The following is a 17,853-nucleotide window of genomic DNA, read 5'->3' as shown; positions in this document are numbered from 1 at the left end:
AACTTGTTTTATGTCTAATATTTCCCAGTCCTGGTGAAAGGTCAGCAAGCTGAAATATTGAATTTTTTCTTCACAGATGCTGTCCGACCTACTGAGTATTTCTAACATGTTGTTTTGATTTCAGACTTTTTGGGCATCTGAAGCTTTTGACCTTGAGTATTCTGTTCAGTTCTGGGAGGATACAACAGGGTGAGAGAGGTTGCAGGGAAGGTTTACTAGAATGGTTCTGTGGCTGAGGGACTTCAGCTGTTAAGTTGGACTAGTGAAGCTGCAGTTGTTTTCCTCATTGCAAAGACAGAGGGAATTGGATAGAAGTGTACAAAACTGTGACAGCAAAAAGCAGGAAGCTGTTTTTAGCAAATTGTCTGAGGACCAGGGGATGTGTTTAAGATTTCAGGGGAAGATGCAAGGCGGATGCAAGGGGATACCTAGTAAACATCTGTGCCCAACCTACTGTGTATTCCCAGAAGTTTCCTGTCAAGAAGGAATTTGAGAGAGAACAAGTTGCAGGGCTGTGGGAAAACAGCAAGAGAATGGTCTACACAGTGGCGCCTTTTGTAGCCCCACTAACCCGTTCCTTATTGTTGGAGCTCAATGTTAACAACCTAATCGACATTACATTGAAATTCCACTGTTCCATAGTGTCCCTCTGCAGCCAATGCATGGTTCAAGCACTGCCCATAGTACTCTTTCTCATTACATAACACAAACACACAGCTTTCATGAATGGAGACGGAGTGCCAAAGAAACCAAGATATGCTTTATTTTCAATGATTTCAATGTCTGGTATGACCCCACTTTGTTCCAAACTTTGTGTGTAACCATTTACAAAAATAGCATTTGTTAGGACAAAAATAGGTTTTATATACATCTCAGGTGCTCTGGATCCAGCTGGGGTCTTCCGTCTCAAACTTTTTTGCTGACATGTTTTCATGCTGTAATTATGGATTCTGTCACTGTGTGTGTGTTTTAAATGATAGAGCATCAGCAAGAGAAAAGAAGCTCCCCTGATGGTTTGCTGAATGAAGATGTGATCGCACATTGCGTTAAGGCACACTAGCTCATTCAGCAGGGTGGGGAGTGCCATAACCAAAGGGTTAAGGTATACTAATGTCCATTTTACACTGGGAATGTAAAACAGACTGCTAATTCACACAAGAGCTTCAAAGTTTGTTACAGGTGAACCCAGATGCTCATCCCAGTGTCATCCCAACCTTGCACCTCCAGTCTTCATCAACACCTGTGCTCCTATTTTGGTCCCATATGCATTTCCAGTTATCTGTACTCTGGTGCTGGTGGTTATACATTCAGATGTCTTGGCCCCAGAACTTACTCCAAAAACCTCTGTCTCTCTCCTCCCCAGATACCTCCAAACCCATCCATTCAACCAACATCATTTCTCAGCCCTCAGTTTTTCGTTTATATATGGCTTGGTGTCAGTTTTTCCTCAGTAACATTGTAAAACAGTCCAAGACACAATGGTGCAATAAAAATACATTTTCCAAAATTCATACACATAGAAACTAAAGTAAAAATGGGAAAAAAATGATCAGCATCTTTAACTCTTGGGTGGTGGGGGGGCAAAGATATCTACCTGAATGGAAAAAGGGCACATCCAAAATGCAATAAGATGTGAAAAAGAAACTTGTTTTGTGACCTTCTAACTGCCTTGGACATTGCACTCCTTTGCTGATGCTTGGTTCACTTAAGCTAACATGCTCCCCCTGTAATCTACTGTGCAGTAAATCACAATGTCATTCACGTACAACATGGGAGCCCATTCAGCCCACTAAGTCTATACTTGCGCTGAGTGCAATCTCATGCTCCCACTTATTTCACTGTAACCCATTCTCTTTCCCATGCCCATTAACATCCCACTGTTGAAGAAATGCAAGACTTGTTTTAGAGGAATAGGACCCGTAACTTCAGCTCCCTGTCAGCTGTGATCACTGTACATTATTGGTGCTTGATTCCATCTTGACTTTTTCCATCATTGCTCATCCTAGGTTTGGCGAGTCTTCAAATATAGGAATTTAAAAAAAATTAAAACTGCATCCAAGAGTAAATGTTGGTTTGAAATGGAAACACAAAAGAGATCTGGAAACGACGCAGTAACTCGATTTCATCAAAGAAGCAAAAGCATTTTCAATTTTTTCAGGTACCCATCCCAGAGGCTGTGCTGTTATAATAAAGGTGCAGTCTCTCCACATACAAGAGCAGTTCCACAAATCTGCTCCAGATATGCAGACCTGCGACATGGATGGTAATTGGTGACTGAAGTAGAAAAAGCAAATTATTAGACCTCTGAAACATTAAAACATTAAGATGCTAAAGGTTACAAAATATTAAAAATATCCTAAGAGACCATAGTCAAGTTGTACATTGAATTTTCACATAACTGAAGTAAGCCACAGTATTCTACACACCATATTTAAAATCTAACACAAACAATTGGATGTCTGTCCTCTTGCCGACTGCTCCAGTAATAAATTAAATCACATCAGTAAGACACAAAGTGTGGACTCTGGACAACTTTGTTGTTCTGAAAAACATAAAAAGCATCATGTACAGACATCTGGCCACACACTGAAATGTCAACTGAAGTTAACAGTAAATGGAAACAGATGCATAACTAAAGTAACACCAGCTCAGAGGTAAATGCTACTGACTGTAATACTTGTAAAAACTTGAAAATTTGCCTCAGTGTTTTTAAAACATTGCCCCTAATGTGATTATATTCAGTGTTGCTGGTTTTATGATTGAATTGCACTTGTTGGTCCAGTCATGATAACTATTTAAAGGCATTTTTAGTAGCAAATTCTTAATCAAAAGTGTACGTGTTTCATCTACAGTTTGTTTAAATTGTGCAAAGTTCTTGAAGTTCTCAGCGAATGAATTTTCTGAAGCATTAAAAAAGGATAAAATATAGTTTAAAAACAAAATAAAGTGACAATTTACAATTTGATTAATTTTAGTTCAATTTATTTAATACCATTGTGAAGTATCTCATCTGTAGGCTTCAGCCTCTCCAAGCCTACACTGCTCTCTGATGGATTTGCGTTCCGTGGGCCACCAAAAATTCACCTATGCTTGAATTCATTGGGCCAAGCCCTTAAATATCTGGGCAGGTCCCTAGCACAGACCTGTTACTCATCATGGCCTTGTGCTCGGAACCAGGACAGAGACCAGAATTGAGCTGCAGGCTAAAGAACATGTTGAAAATGAAGATATTGCTGCAAACAGTAGCCATAAAACAAACTTGGAGTTGTTTACTGATCTTGCTTCAGATCCCTGTTCTCCTGCCTTTTCCCTAATCTGAAGAGGTTACCAGGGCAAGGCCCACTGGTATCTCTTCTGGGAAGCCCTGAAAAGAGACCACAACTAAGTAAAGGTGGTGGTTCAGGCAGAAAGGCTGGAAACACTCTGCCTTGACCTGTGTAGAGGCATTGGATATTTAATCCAATGGGTTTCCACCCCTTTGCACCTGTATGTTTCCCATGTTGGAGAAGGATAGTCAATTCCTGTGCAGACTGGTGATTGTGAGCTCTGATGGTACATCCTGTAGCCTGAACTTGTGGGGTAGTGGTCTCGATTTCCTACCATACCCCAGAATTTGGCCGAGTGGCCTATCTTCGTCTTTTGAAACTTGTTAGTCGAAGTTTTTTTGGGAAGTAGAGGACGGGTTTCAAGAGTTAAGCCAGTAGTACTACTCCATGGAAGTATTATTCTCTACTGTCATCAACCTGAAACATGCACTCTCTCTCCACAGATACTGCCAGAGTTGCTGAGTCCGTGCAGCATTCTGATTTTAGTTTGTACTATTTTGTGGGTTAATTTGAGAGAATAAAAAGAGTAATGACAGCCTGTTGGAGTTATAGCTGGTGCAAGAATTGTACTTGATAACTTAAGTAGAGCGGAACAGGAAGACAAGAGGGAGGCAAGGATACCATCTTTCCTCAGCTTAATTTGAACTTGAAAATGCAAAGGAGTTAAATTTTGAACCCAGGTAGAAAACCTCTGAATTCTTTACTGTAAGAAAGAGATTAATTCCAGGAAGAACATGGTAGAAAGAGACATGGGAGAGAGCATGTATAGATTGCCAAGTGTTATACTGGGTTCTACCCCTCTTTATTCTTCAGCTCTTTGCCACCAACTCTTTGCGTCCAACTCTCCTCCTTCCCATAAGTGAGAGTGTCTGTTAACATATCAAACTCCTGGCCTGGAAACTGAGTTATGAAGCACTTTATTTCTCTGTGTTACGCCTGAGAAACAAGTCACTCATTTGTGAACTTGGAATGTAGCTGTGACCATTCATGGATCACAACACTCTGGCAATTTGACCTGGCACTTTGGTATAAATCACCCTGGCCAATTATGCAATTTTTGTCAGTTGCACACGAGATGAGAATTTATATTTCTTTCTGCAGTCAGCAGTAGTGATTCTCTTTTCTAACTGCAAATCCTGTCGAATGGACCTTTTGGGGCACAAAAACCAACTTTGTAGGTTAGGTGCCCAGGTCAGCAAAAAATGTGAAGGAAGCAGACAGTCCTACATTGATCTCATTTGGAACAATTTATCCCCCTTTGAAATTAGTGACTTCCAGTATCACATGTGCCCACCGGCAACATGAGACATCACTCAGTTATTGATAATGAGACTCAGAGTGTGAAAGAATGCAAGGAACAGGTGTCAATCCCTCAAACCTAATCTACCATTCAGTGAGATTATGATAATCTATTCTTTGGCCCCAAATCCACCTTCCCACCAGGACATGCTGGAAATGGGAAGTTAAAAACTGAAGGGAACACAATGGATGAAAGAAGATTGGAAGGAACCAATTTACTAGGGATAATTTATTCCTTGACTCTCCCACCAAAGATTGCAGCATTCCAACAACACAGCTCATTTCCACCACAAGCAGCAATTAATTCCCCCACCAAATAAGAGAGGGGTGTGGTGAAGGGGGGGGGGGGTAAAGAAGTAGGCTGTTTGTGGAAAATAGGATTAGTATAGAGTGGTCCTTGATGCTCGGCACAGACACACAGTGAGTTGAAGGCCTGTTTTCATGCTGTGTAATTTATAATCTAAAAGAGAGGAGTTGAAATGGAGGGTGAGGGTTAGATCAGAGGAAGGGAGTGCGATGAGAAGTGTTAGTTCATGCCATCATATGACTAAATAATTGAACAGTATAGGGAATTGACAGCAGTAAAACTAACTTTCCAAATGCAGTACTTACATCATCGCTCTGACGACGGAACTTTTGTGCTGAAGATTCGACTGCATCAGCAGCACCATTATCATGTTCCAATCCACGCTTGGCAGTCATTGCTCCACCTGCACAACTTTGAACCACGCCTGGTTCAAAAGACAATGTAGGGAAAGGAAAACAAATTAAAAATGGTGAAATATGATCACTGATTTTAACTCTGGATGTGGGGCAGTTGCAGAAAGGACCTGAAACTTAGTTTATAGTCTTGGTGCCTTGGCCATTGCACTACTAGGGCTTATGCCAGGCCCCATTACTAGTGGAACCCAGCGTTAATGATGCCATGCCGGCAATGGGTGAGCAAGGCTGGATACTTACAATCACCAATGAACTACTCTTGTCATTGTTGTAATGTAGGAAATGCAGCGGTCAATGTATGCACATAAACTCCAGCTAATGGCAATGTGATATTGATTTCTTGACTGTGATTGAGATGAACACTGCCCAGGCAGGCAGGAAGGAGGAATATCCATGGGCTCAGCATCATAGGTTTGTTTACTTTTAAGAAAAGAAAACAAGCTCAGTCTCATCCAAAAGACCAATGTATCAACTCCCTCAATACCACATTCCAAGGTCAGTTTAAACTTTTATGGATGTGGATTTGCACTTGAACCTGGAGCCCTCTGAAATGCACTCACTGAGCCACAACAAACACAGTAAAGTGAAACATTCCTGCTCCCCGCAGGTTAACAAAATAATATGGTAATAATTTACGGCATTTTCAGTTATGGGTCAACTATGGCTCAGTTGGGAGCACGCTTGCCGATCAGAAGGCTCCGTGTTCAAGTCCCATTTCATTGTCTTGTGCACAAGAACCTAGGCTCACACTCCAGTGCATTACTGTTGCCTTTCAAAGCGTACATTAAAACAAGGTTCTCTTGGTGGGCACTGTTTTGAAAAGGAGGAAGAATTATCCCTTGTGTCCTGGTCAATATTTATTCCTCAAACACTTCTAAAAACACTGCTTGGTCATTGCCATACTGCTCTTGGTGGCAGCCTGCCAATGCACAAAATAGCTACATAATTGCACAATGCAACAATATCTATACTTTAAATGCTGACAGTAAAGCACTTTAATATACAAAACATGCCTTATTAATGCATATCCTCTTTTCCCTCAATCTGTGCCAACCACTCTCCACCCAGTACTTTTCTAAATCTTGCTCTTAATTTCAATTTGTATAGTTTTGTATACCTGTCTGTTGGGCAGCCCCTGGGACTTGCTCCCATTCCAGTTCTGTGGGTTCTGAGGTGTCGGATGAGGCTAATGTAGGACCCACAGAGTTTGCTCCAGGTGAGGCAGAAGGTGCTTGGTGGGGTAGGTGGGTAGTTTCAGAGGAGGTGTACTTCTTCCACCATTTTCTATGTGCTCCTGACCCATGAGCTCATGACAAGGACACAACCACAGCTGATGAGATCTTTAAAGTGTTCCTTCTAGCAGGAATTAAAAGCTTCTGCTTTCTTGATAAGTTCATCTAATTTCTTGGCTCTCAGTAGCATGGGGCCTTGGCCTTGACAGAACTGATAGTACTGAAGGATTAGGTTCATCTCCGGAACATTTGCCGAATGCTTACAATTTCAGTGCTAAAGCAGTGAACTCCAATAAGGAATGAGCAAGCACAACCATTATCACACTGGACCTATTTCACTATGAAAAAAGGGTTCCAAGTGAACCAGTTTCCAAACTGCTGCAACTATATTATTTTAAACAGTTCTACTAGAATTGCCCAATGTGAAAGTCAAATTTATTCAGTCTGTTTTTAATTGAAACTCTGGATTTTTGTTCTATCCCCTCAAATACCAATATCCCACTCCACAGATTTGGTTTAAAACCCAAATGGAGTGCTTCAGATGGTGACTCAAGGCTCTTTGCAACTCAATCCTATCCTTTTCATTCCTGTTCTCTTCAAAGGGACTACTAATGGCCTTTCTGATTACTTTTCTGTAGGTGCTCTAATTTTTTAAGTGCCGTGTTGTGGGACACACAATTTATTTTGTTCCTTTACATTTCTTCTTTCACCAGGGAATGTTCCTATTTATCTTTCTTGGATCCAAATTGAATGATTTAACATCTTCCTACATTCGGTACGTTGAATTGAGCTAGTGTGTAGTAGGTCCGGGTGTCCTAGATCTACAAGAACCCTTGGCTCACCCTCTATAAAGACACACCACAGTGGCACTGAAGGGCGGACAGTCCGCCCTGGATTAGGAACAAAGTATCCTCTAGAGCTCCACCTGGTGTCACAGGACACCAATTAATTTTGTTCTGTTCTAATCAGGGAAGCTTCTCAAATTCTGCTTGGGTATCTTACAACCTAATGTTGTGAACATTGAATTTTCCAATTTCAGATTACCCACACCCCGGCATTCTTCTTTCCCAACCCCTCCATTGCCCCACAAACGCACACACACTCACCTAACTGTCCATCTAGTTTTCTTCTCCCTTTGTTCTCCTTTCCCATCCTCTCCCCCTCCTCCTCCATCTGCCCATCACCCCTTCCCATCTGGTTCCACCTATTGCCTACTGTCCTCTGTCCCACACCTCCCTCGTACTGATATACGGCGGCAATCTTTCCTCTTCTCAGTCCTAATGCAGGGCCTTGACCTGAAACATTGACATACACCTTTTGCCTCCACAGATGCTGCTTGACATGCTGAGTTCCTCCAGTGTTCTGCTTTTTTTTTATTACATGTCATTATTTTGATTGCATCCCTTCCATGTGTAATAAAAGTAGCATTTTGTTATTTTAGCTCCAAGGAAACAGGAAACTCCAGACTTACCAGTGTTCTCAGGTACTTGATCTCCCAAAGAGTACATTATTCCTCCATTTCCACTTTGGTTTGAAGGCACAGATGCAAGTAGACCTATTAAAATTTGAAAAATGCTAACATTTATATAGTGCCTTAGATATAGAAAAATATCCAATGCAACAAAGTACAAAGAAAATACAAAGACTTCAATATTTGTATAAATTACCTAAACTGCCATTTGAAACAGTTTACCAAATTATTCAAGTATAAAGTTAAACTGTAAGTTTGTTTAACTGACATTGTATTCTTTTGCTTTTGTTTTTAGTGACAAGTGTTTAATCTCAATTTTTCATTCAGGGATTATAAAGATTGGAGTTTTTGCTGGGTTAAACTGATTGGGATATTCTAGATAACAGCAGAGCAAGAATCATTAGGCTTCATATTCAAGATCTGAGAACAATACTACATTTTGTGAACCACAGCTTCAACCAATATTATTACACAGACTGTGTCCTGGTTATAGTGACAGTGCTGCCACCTCCATGTTCCAAATAATGGTTTTGTAGAAAGAGTGCAATTGTTTATGTAAGCATATGTAAGGTTTAGGAAGCCAAAATCAGACCAGGCCCTTGTAGAATATAAAAACAGCAGGACAGTGCTTAAACAGGCAATTAGGAAGGCCAAAAGGGGCCACAAAATGTCCTTGGCTAGCAGGATCAAGGATAATCCCAAGGAATTATATTAAGAAACAGAGGATAAGTAAGAAGAGGGCAAATCCACTCAAGGATAAAGGAGGAAATTTGTGCTTGGAGTCAGAGCACATGTCTGAGGTACTAAATGAGTACTTTGTGTCAGTATTTAAAATGTAGATGGGTGGATTAGCAAGTTTGCAGAAGACACCAAGATAAGTGGAGTTGTGGACAGTGTAAAGGACTCCCAAAAAAAAGAGCGGGATATAGATCAGTTACAGGTATGGGCAGAGAAGTGGCAGATGGAGTTTAATCCAGTCAAGTGTGAGGTGTTGCGCTTTGGGAGATCAAATGAAAGGATAAAGTATACAGTTAATGATAGGCCCCTTAATAGCATTAAGGTACAGAGGGATCTCGAGGTCCAGGTCCATAGTTCACTAGAAGTAGCTATGCAAGTGGATATGGTGGTAAGTAAGGCATATGGCATGCTTGCCTCCATTGGTAGGGGTGTTGAGTACAAGAGTAAGGAAGTCATGCTGTAGCTATATAAAACTTTAGTCAGACGGCACTTGGAATATTGCATGCAGTTCTGGTCGCCCCATTACAGGAAGGATGTGAAGACTGTGGAGAGGGTACAGAAGAGATTTAACAGGATGCTGCCTGGATTAGAGAGTATGAGCTATAAGGAAAGGTTGGACATACTTAGGTTGTTTTCCCTAGAGCACTGGAGGGTAAGGGGAGACCTGATAGAGGTTTTTAAAATTATGAGACACATAGATAGGGTAGACAGTCAGAATCTCTCCGCCAGGGTAGAAATGTCATACACCAGAGGATATGCTTTTAAAGTTGGGGGGGGGGGGGGGGGGGGTGGGGAGTTTAAAGGTGACATGAGGAGCAAGTTTTTTGTTTAAAACACAGAGTAGTAGGTGCCTGGAATAGGTTACCGGGAGTAGTAGTGGAAGCAGTCAATTTCATGGAGCTTAAAAGCCTTTTAGATAGACACGTGAATGTGAAGGGAATGGAGGGATATGGCTGATACACAGGAGGAGGACATTTAGTAAAAATTGGCATCAAGATGGGCACAATATTGTGGGCTGAATGGCCTATCCAGTGCTGCACTGTTTGATGTTTGACATTAGGCAATGCAGAGTCAAAGCTGGGAGCTCTGGTCAACACATTTGCTAGAGTCTCGGGGGCACAGACTGAGGCTTGTCTAATGAAAGGCATTTATCAGGGTCTCAAAACTGCAGTAAATTCCTTTAAGGCTAGCTTTTAGTTATAAATATCATGAAATACTGTGAATGTGGTTATCATCTTGCAAAAAGCCTGATGGCGTATGGACTAGAGTTGCACAAGTTTCTTAAAGAACTATGTCTGGAGGCATTCTGCCTGATGTGAGTTAGAGCCAGAGAACAAATTCTGTTTGCAGGTGGAACTCACTGAAATAAAAGGAAGACATTCATATAAAAGATATTATATCAATGTGAGCACATAGTGCATCAAAATGACAATTCAAATGCACTGTTTGAAATGAAGACTTTTGGTTTAGCTTTTGAATGGAGATAATAGATTTCTCACCAAGTCCCCTATAGCGCGAAAGTTGCTGGTAAATCTGCTTCATTCTCTCAATGTTAAGCCGACTAGCCTCTGCATGTATCACCATGGGCTTTGGATAATGCACCCCAATAATGCATTTAGCAGCAATCTGCACAGATTCAGGAGCGTTCCATGGATCGTAGATATACTTTGTAGGAAATTCTTTAAGAATTGGCAAGTAACGTCTGCAAACACAAAGTTATACAGCAAATATTAACGTATTAAGAAGGTAATTCTGGTATGAAAGTTTCCTGCTTTGTGGTATGGAGTCCCCCACCTCACATCCATTAACAAAAGCAGAATTATCTATGCAGCTATTTTACAGCAGCAATGCGTCTATTTGCATTTAACTGAGAATGCTGATATAGATTTTAAAAGGTTAAGGATTTGGTGTAGATTCAATACGTCACAAGCCATGCAACTTCATATGGTTAACTCTGAACTGCAGTCACCCTACGGGATGGGCCAAGTCAAAAGTTATTCTGGACTGCATTTATGCTTCCATTATAGTCCTACTGGGAGAATTTATATAACACCTTTCATAGCTTCAGGACTTTTCAAAGAAGTGGCTGGTTAACTACAACCAAACGTAATCACTTATGTAGGGCAGTGAGAGGGATTTGGGTTGAAGCATAAAAGATCAAGAAGTGTCTTGATAGGGTGAATATAGCGAGGATGTTTCTTCCTGTGGATGAATCTAGAGCCTGGGGGACCAGTATTAGTAATAATGGTGACAATGTAAGACAGTTCTGGCAAAACCTTTTCAACTTGGGATTGAAAAATCTTCGAGTCTCTTTTCCTCAAAGGATGGTGGAAACAGTCTTTTGAGTATTTTTAATGTAGAGGTACATGGATATGCAAAGGTAGATGGGAATGCAGGGTTGAGATTATAATCAAGTTAGCCATATGTCGGAGGAGGTTTGAGGAGTTGAGTGGCCGCCTTCTAGTCCTATTTCACGTTTATAGATTTGTATGGTATTTTGGGGCATGATGGAAGGCTACATTTTTATCAACTTTAACTGGCATTGTAGATAATACAATGCCACAGAAAGGGGAAAAATTTCCAATCTTTGCCAATGACTGATGGTCTGTCCTCTGTTGGCCAATAGCCAGGGTAACAGGTGTGTTCTGTACTACAAACAATCTGCTGGAGGAACTCTGCATGTCTATAATTGGTTGCAGCATTCTAAAAATCTGGCAGGGCTTAGTCTTAATACTATTTATTGACCCTAGTGGGAAACATGCATTTAAAAAACACTAATGAGAACAGTGTCAAATTAGGCATCAGGCAGCTTATTGACGCCAAGACCAAATACTCCCGGGTTTCACTTGGATTTTCATGATGTGGCTGGATGGTGTAAACCATTTAGCTTGCACAAGTAGGGTTGCTGCTGCTTTGACATATTGCAGATGTACGAACATTCAGCACCTGGAAACATGCTGCATTAAGACAGTAGTGTAGTTCATGACTGAAGTTACACACTGTTCCAAGTGAAGAGAGTTTGAATTGGCTCTACTCTCATAAGTTTTGCTGACGTATTCTTAAATTAAGTGATCATGATCTTAGCAAGTTGTAAAGCTGTTAGGATTTTCTTTTTTGAAACAGTACATACAAAAATGTAATACAATAGATATAACACATTTGTATTTTCAAAAAGCACCATGAGCTTGTCAACTCAGGAGGAAAAAAAACTAAATACCATGTTGATGAAAATACATAAAACAAAAGTTATGAGTTACAGCATAGACTGGCAGAAGGTGGGAAGTGGTGCTCCACAGAATCAGTGGTGGGACCACTGTTGTTCACATTTTACAGTAAAGATTTAGACTCAGGAAGAAGGTTAAATTTCAAAAGGCACAATATACAAAAAGCTGAAAGGCACACATAACAAAACAAACTGGTGACAAACTGCAGAGGGTAATTAGCTTGTAAAATACGAGGGTAATTGGCAAATCTTGCAATATTGATATATTTGTGGTGGTACATTTTGGTGGGAAATTATAAGAGGCGACATCCTGTTTGGATAACAGTAAGAATAAATGAGCAAAGGGACATTGAGGAGTACAAAAATATAAAACATAAAAAGTGGTGATCCAGGTTTAAAAAAACATTAAAACATTAAAAAAAAGCAAACAAAGCATTGGAGAAACAAAAGACTGCAAATGCTGAAATCTAGATGAAAAACACAATGATGCTGGAGGAACTCAGCAGGCCAGGCAGCATCCGTGGAGAAAAGCAAGCGATCAACGTTTCAGGTCAGAACCGTTCTTCAGGCATTGGGATTCATTCCTATACGAGTATAATTGAAAAGCTAGGATGTTATATTAAAATACTAAATCTTGATTAGACAACACCTGGGAAAACTGTGCACAGTTCTTATTCCCATTAAAATAAAAGGAGAATGAGACTTTGCTAAAGGTGCCAAAAGTGTATACAAGGATGATCCCAAAAATGACAGAATATCTTTATTAGGAAAGACCAACAGGCTGGTGATCTATTCTTTATAAAAAGACCAAGTGCTGACATCTGATGTGGCAAGGCCTTTGGTTATGTTAATGACACTAGAAGAGTAAATTTATATGAAACAGTTATACTTCACACAATGTTATTGCACGGGGCCATTCATTGAGTGCATATTGTCTTGATGTAAAGGCAAACTAGTTGTCTCAATCCCTCTCCCCAAAGCCATGCAGATTCTCTCTTTTCAGCTACTGATCCAGCTCCTAATATGAAGGTTACAATTGTACCAGACTCTTCAACCACCATCCCTGGCTGTGCACTCCAGACCCTAACTATTCATTGTCACTTCTGGTTTTTCTGCCAATCACGTTCAACCTATGTATGCAATTGCTTGCCCCTTCCACCAAAGGGAACAGTTTCTCTCTAATTGCTGTCTTTACCTTCATGATTAGATGCTTCCTTCTCTTTTCCAATAAGAACAATACAAGCTTCTCTAAATCTATCCACATAAATAAAATCTCTAATCCCCGGAAATATTTTGGTAATCTCATTAGCACCCTCTCCCAAGCCACATCTTTCCTAAAGAATGGCACCAGAACTGTCCACAATACTCCAATGTTTTATAACATTTCATCATTACTTCCTTGCTTTTGCACTGTATGTATATTTATAAAGCACAGGATTCTGAACACTTTCTTAATCACTTCCTCTACCCGTACTGCTATTCAATGAATTATGCACATATACCCAGATATTTCCTTTTTATCATCCCTTTTGGGATTGTGCCCTCTAGTTTATATTGCCTTGTCTTATTCTTCTTACCAAAGTGTTACACTTCACATTTTTCTGCATTAAATTTCATCTGCCATCCATCTGCCCATTCCAGCAGCCTGATTATAGCTCCTCGATGTCCATGACATCACTGCACCTGCCAATTTGTAAATCTGGAAACAGTATCCTCTACATCCAAGGACAAGTCATTAATTTGCATTAAGAAAAGCAGCAGCCCCAGGACTGACACCAGAGCAATTCAAGAGTACATTTTACTGGAGTACAAAACTCTACTTTTTACTCCCACTCTCATTTCCTGTTAGCCAATTTTTTATCGATGCTGTTAGAACTCCTTTTATTCCATGGTCTTCAATTCTCAAGACAACCCATAATGTGGCATTTTATTAAATGCCTTTTGGAAGAACATATATTCTCATCAATCTTATGCTGCTTCATCATAAATACTTTAAGTTAGTTAGACATGATTTGCCTTTGAGAAATCTACGTTGGCTTTCTCTGATTAATCCAAACCTGTCCACATGACAACTAATTCTGATGCTGATTACAATTTCCAGAAATTTTCCCAACATAAGAGGTTAAGTTGATGGGTCTGCAGTTATTAGATTTACCCCATACCTTTTTTTGAACACTTGCAATTTTCCAGTCATCTACAGATATTTGGAGGTTTCGGATGCTTTCAATCTGGAATAGGCAACTTATCTATTTTAAGTGCACCCAGCCCTTCTAATACCTCTATTGTTTTTTAACCCTATCCAGAATCTCAATTATGCTGAGACTCCCAATAGCATCTTCCGTGGAAAAGACATGAAAAGTATTAATTAAATACATCAACATGAGTAAATTTCATTTTGGTCTCTGATTTCTCCCAAAAGTATAAAAGAGATTGGGGTAAGCCCTACGTAATAGATTGTAAATACAAGACAGTTACAAAGAGGTTCAATTGTGAATTCGGGAATTTTTAAAATATATATCCAGAGTGATCAGATGATAGAATATGTTCTCCTGCAAAGTGTAGTTGAGTAGAATAACAGAGCTACACAAATGAGAGGCAGATAAATACAAGGAAGAAAGGAATGAATGGAAGGGAATGTTGTTGGGGAGATGAAACATAATGGAAGGAAGCTAGTGTGGTGCTTAAATATCAGTGCAGAGCAGTTGGGCTGATGAGTTAATTTCATTGTTGTGTGCTTAAGGTAGGGTGTTGGTTTGACTTGGATGCTCAGGATGGGAAATAAAAAGGCACACATTAACTTAGAACCTTCCTTACCTCAGGACATCTCAAAGCACTTCAAACCTGATGATGTACTTTTTTTTAAGATGTTTGTTTTATTATTGCAGGAAACAAGAGCCAATTTGTACAGAGCAGACCCCATGAGTAGTTTTGTAATATGACCAATAATCTGTTTCAGTGATGAGACAAACATCCCAGAGCTCTAGGGATAGCTTTGATAAGGCACCACAAGCAGCATATTTATTGGAACACTTTGTACCACTGACGATAATACAAAGTATAAAAGTGATGTTTTCACTAGCATGAACATATTAGAAGTCAAAACCAGAACTATTCTCACGTGGTATCTGCCATGGATATTTTCAAAAACCATGGGGCAATAGGTGACCTTGGTCCACTGCGAGCTATTTAAAGTGCTAGGATAATAGAGGACATGGGAGTACTTAGGAAAGAAAAGTTGATATGGTAACATGATAATGATTCCCCACTCTGAATTACACATTATCTACGTGCTGAAAGAAAAATTACAACACAATTAGCGAACAATTTAGAAAATACAAAAAAAGAAAATGTGAGAAACAATAAGGCTTATATTTCACATTAAACTGTTCTGTGTTGTTCCCAATAACACTGTAAATGGAAGTTATGAGATCACCAAAGTTGAAACAAGAAACATGAAGTACATCTACCTCCTAGATAACCATTGATAACTTAGTGAATCCAGTCATAGGTAAAGCACGCAAAGAAACAAATGAAATTAAAAATGCAGTTCATTGCTATTTAACACAGAATTAGATGCTTACCAGTAACAAGGTTGCAACCTTATGAGAGATGCACAAAATGCCAAACCTAGAACCTGCATAAAAACAGAAATACTTTGTAGGTTGGGCTACATTGGCCTTTTGGGCTTGGGATGTCACCAGCAACATCAGTATTTATTGCCTATCCCCAATTGTTCTTGGAAAGGTGTTGGTGAGGTGCCTTTTCAAGATTGCAGTCCTTCTGCTGAAGATACACCCACAGTGCTACTGGGAAAGGTTTTCCAGGGTTTAGACCCAACAATAAAAGAACAGCAATGTATTTCCAAGGCACGATAGTGTGCTACTTGGGAGAGAATGTGCATGTGGTGGTGTTTCCATGCACCAAAGCCTTTGTCATCTGTAGTGTTAGAGGTCAGAGGTTTGAGAAATGCCGGAGGCAAGTAACTGGAATGCTTTTTGAAGATGGCACACACTGAAACCACTAAGTCCAAGCAGTGGAGGGAATGAATGTTTAGGGAGACTGATGGGATGCCCATCAAGTAGGCTGCTTTATCCTGTGTATTTGAGCTGCCTGAGAATTATTAGGTGCTGCAATCATTTATGTATGGAGGGTATTCCATCACATTCATGATTTGTGCCTTGTAGATGGTAGAAAGTTTTTGGTTCGTTAGTTGGAGAGTCACTCTCCACAGGACATCCAGAATCTGACTGTTCTTGCTGAAACAGTTTCTGGCTGATGGGGACCTACAGATGGAGCTAGCTTCTCAATCCATTATTACAATATACATATCAAGCTCTGATAGAAAAACTATTAATGGAAAATACAAGGAGAACCAAACATTCTTGAACCAAAGCCAAGCAATGGGCCAGCAGTAGAAACAACTATGGAATGCTGCTGCTTGATTATTGAATTACTAATAAATCCTTGGATTATTATACTGGACATTATTAAATCAACATTGAACATCATGTTTGTGACAAGTTGCAGTTCAGAAAATACTGTTAACAATATACATCTGAAATAGAACCTTTTGTAAAGCAGCTTTCTACGTGTTTATAATGTTTGACCTTCTGATTGAAGCACATACACCCACAGAGTATTGATGCACATTTAAAGGGCCTCATTCTTCAAACAGAAGCATCTTCCATGTACAATTATGCATTGGGAGCCACATCTGTCTGCAAAATTTTAATGGGACCAATAAAAATATATAAAAAATTAAAATAAACTTTAGCACATTTAAAGTGCTATCCATTCCCACCACCTACCCCTCCTCCCCCACCACCTCAGCTGACCCATTGCTTACAGTTTGGAAATTACAGCATACCCTGGACTAAGGGTTCAAGGTTGGTGAATGGATGAAGATGCCTGCATTGAAATTCAATGCTTCATGGTGGCACTTTATTATCACATTCCACAGTGCTATCAAGCTGCACTTTTTCCAGCAGTCAGCTGCTCAACTATACTCGGTTTGGATTTTATCAGAATCACTCGGCTCCAAACATGGACCAAAGTGATGAATTCTAGAGGTGAGAGTGACTGCCCTCAGCAGCATTTGACCAGACGGGCATCAAGGAGTCCTGCTGAATCCAAAGTCAATCGTCATCAAGGAGAACACAATCAAATGGTTGGATTCATACTTTGCCGCAAAGGATAATGGTCCTGGTTGTTGGTGGCACATAAGAAATAGGAGTAGGAGGAGGCCATCTGGCCCGTCAAGCCTGCCCCACCATTCAATAAGATCATGGCTGATCTGGCCGTGGACTCAGATCCACCTACCTGCCTTTTCCCCATAATCCTTAATTCCCCTACTATGCAAAAATCTATCTAACTGTGTCTTAAATACAGTAGATTTAACGAGGTAGCCTCTACTGCTTCCCTGGGCAGAGAATTCCACAGATTCACTACGCTCTGGGAAAAGCAGTTTCTCCTCATCTCCGTCCTAAATCTAATCCCCTGAAGCTTGAGGGTATGTCCCCTAGTTCTAGTCTCATCTGCCAGTGAAAACAACCTTCCTGCCTCTATCTTATCTATCCCCTTCATAATTTTATATGTTTCTACAAGATCCCCTCTCATTCTTCTGAATTCCAGCGAGTGTAGTCCCATGCAACTCAATCTCTTCTCATAAGTTAACACTCTCATCTCCGGAATCAACTCGGTGATCCTCCTCTGCATTGCCTCCAAAATATCTTCCATCAAGTAAGGAGACCAGAACTGCACGCAGTATTCCAGATGCGGCCTCACCAGTACTCTGTTCAGTTGCAGCATAACCTCCCTGCTCCTAAATTTAATCCCGCTAGCAAT

General features: G+C 40.2%; 1 protein-coding gene across 2 annotated transcripts in view; it reads right to left on the bottom strand.

The window, feature by feature from the left end:
* Nucleotides 1–738: 738 nt before the first annotated feature.
* Nucleotides 739–17,853, bottom strand: part of LOC127580687 (cryptochrome-1-like) — a 46,928-nt gene continuing 29,813 nt past the window's right edge. For both annotated transcript variants that reach the window (XM_052034441.1, XM_052034440.1), the window contains exons 9-12: nucleotides 10,286–10,488; nucleotides 8,049–8,132; nucleotides 5,238–5,356; nucleotides 739–2,542 (exon numbers count right to left, since the gene is read on the bottom strand). In XM_052034441.1, the coding sequence (XP_051890401.1) occupies nucleotides 2,501–2,542; nucleotides 5,238–5,356; nucleotides 8,049–8,132; nucleotides 10,286–10,488 (448 nt within the window). In that variant the 3' untranslated portion in view covers nucleotides 739–2,500. The remainder of the gene's footprint in view (nucleotides 2,543–5,237; nucleotides 5,357–8,048; nucleotides 8,133–10,285; nucleotides 10,489–17,853) is intronic.

This window comes from Pristis pectinata, chromosome 20 (genome assembly GCF_009764475.1).
Source record: "Pristis pectinata isolate sPriPec2 chromosome 20, sPriPec2.1.pri, whole genome shotgun sequence".
In the NCBI taxonomy this organism is placed as follows: domain Eukaryota; kingdom Metazoa; phylum Chordata; class Chondrichthyes; order Rhinopristiformes; family Pristidae; genus Pristis; species Pristis pectinata.
Note: the sequence above shows the minus strand (reverse complement) of the source record. Positions and strands in the feature narration are given on the sequence as shown.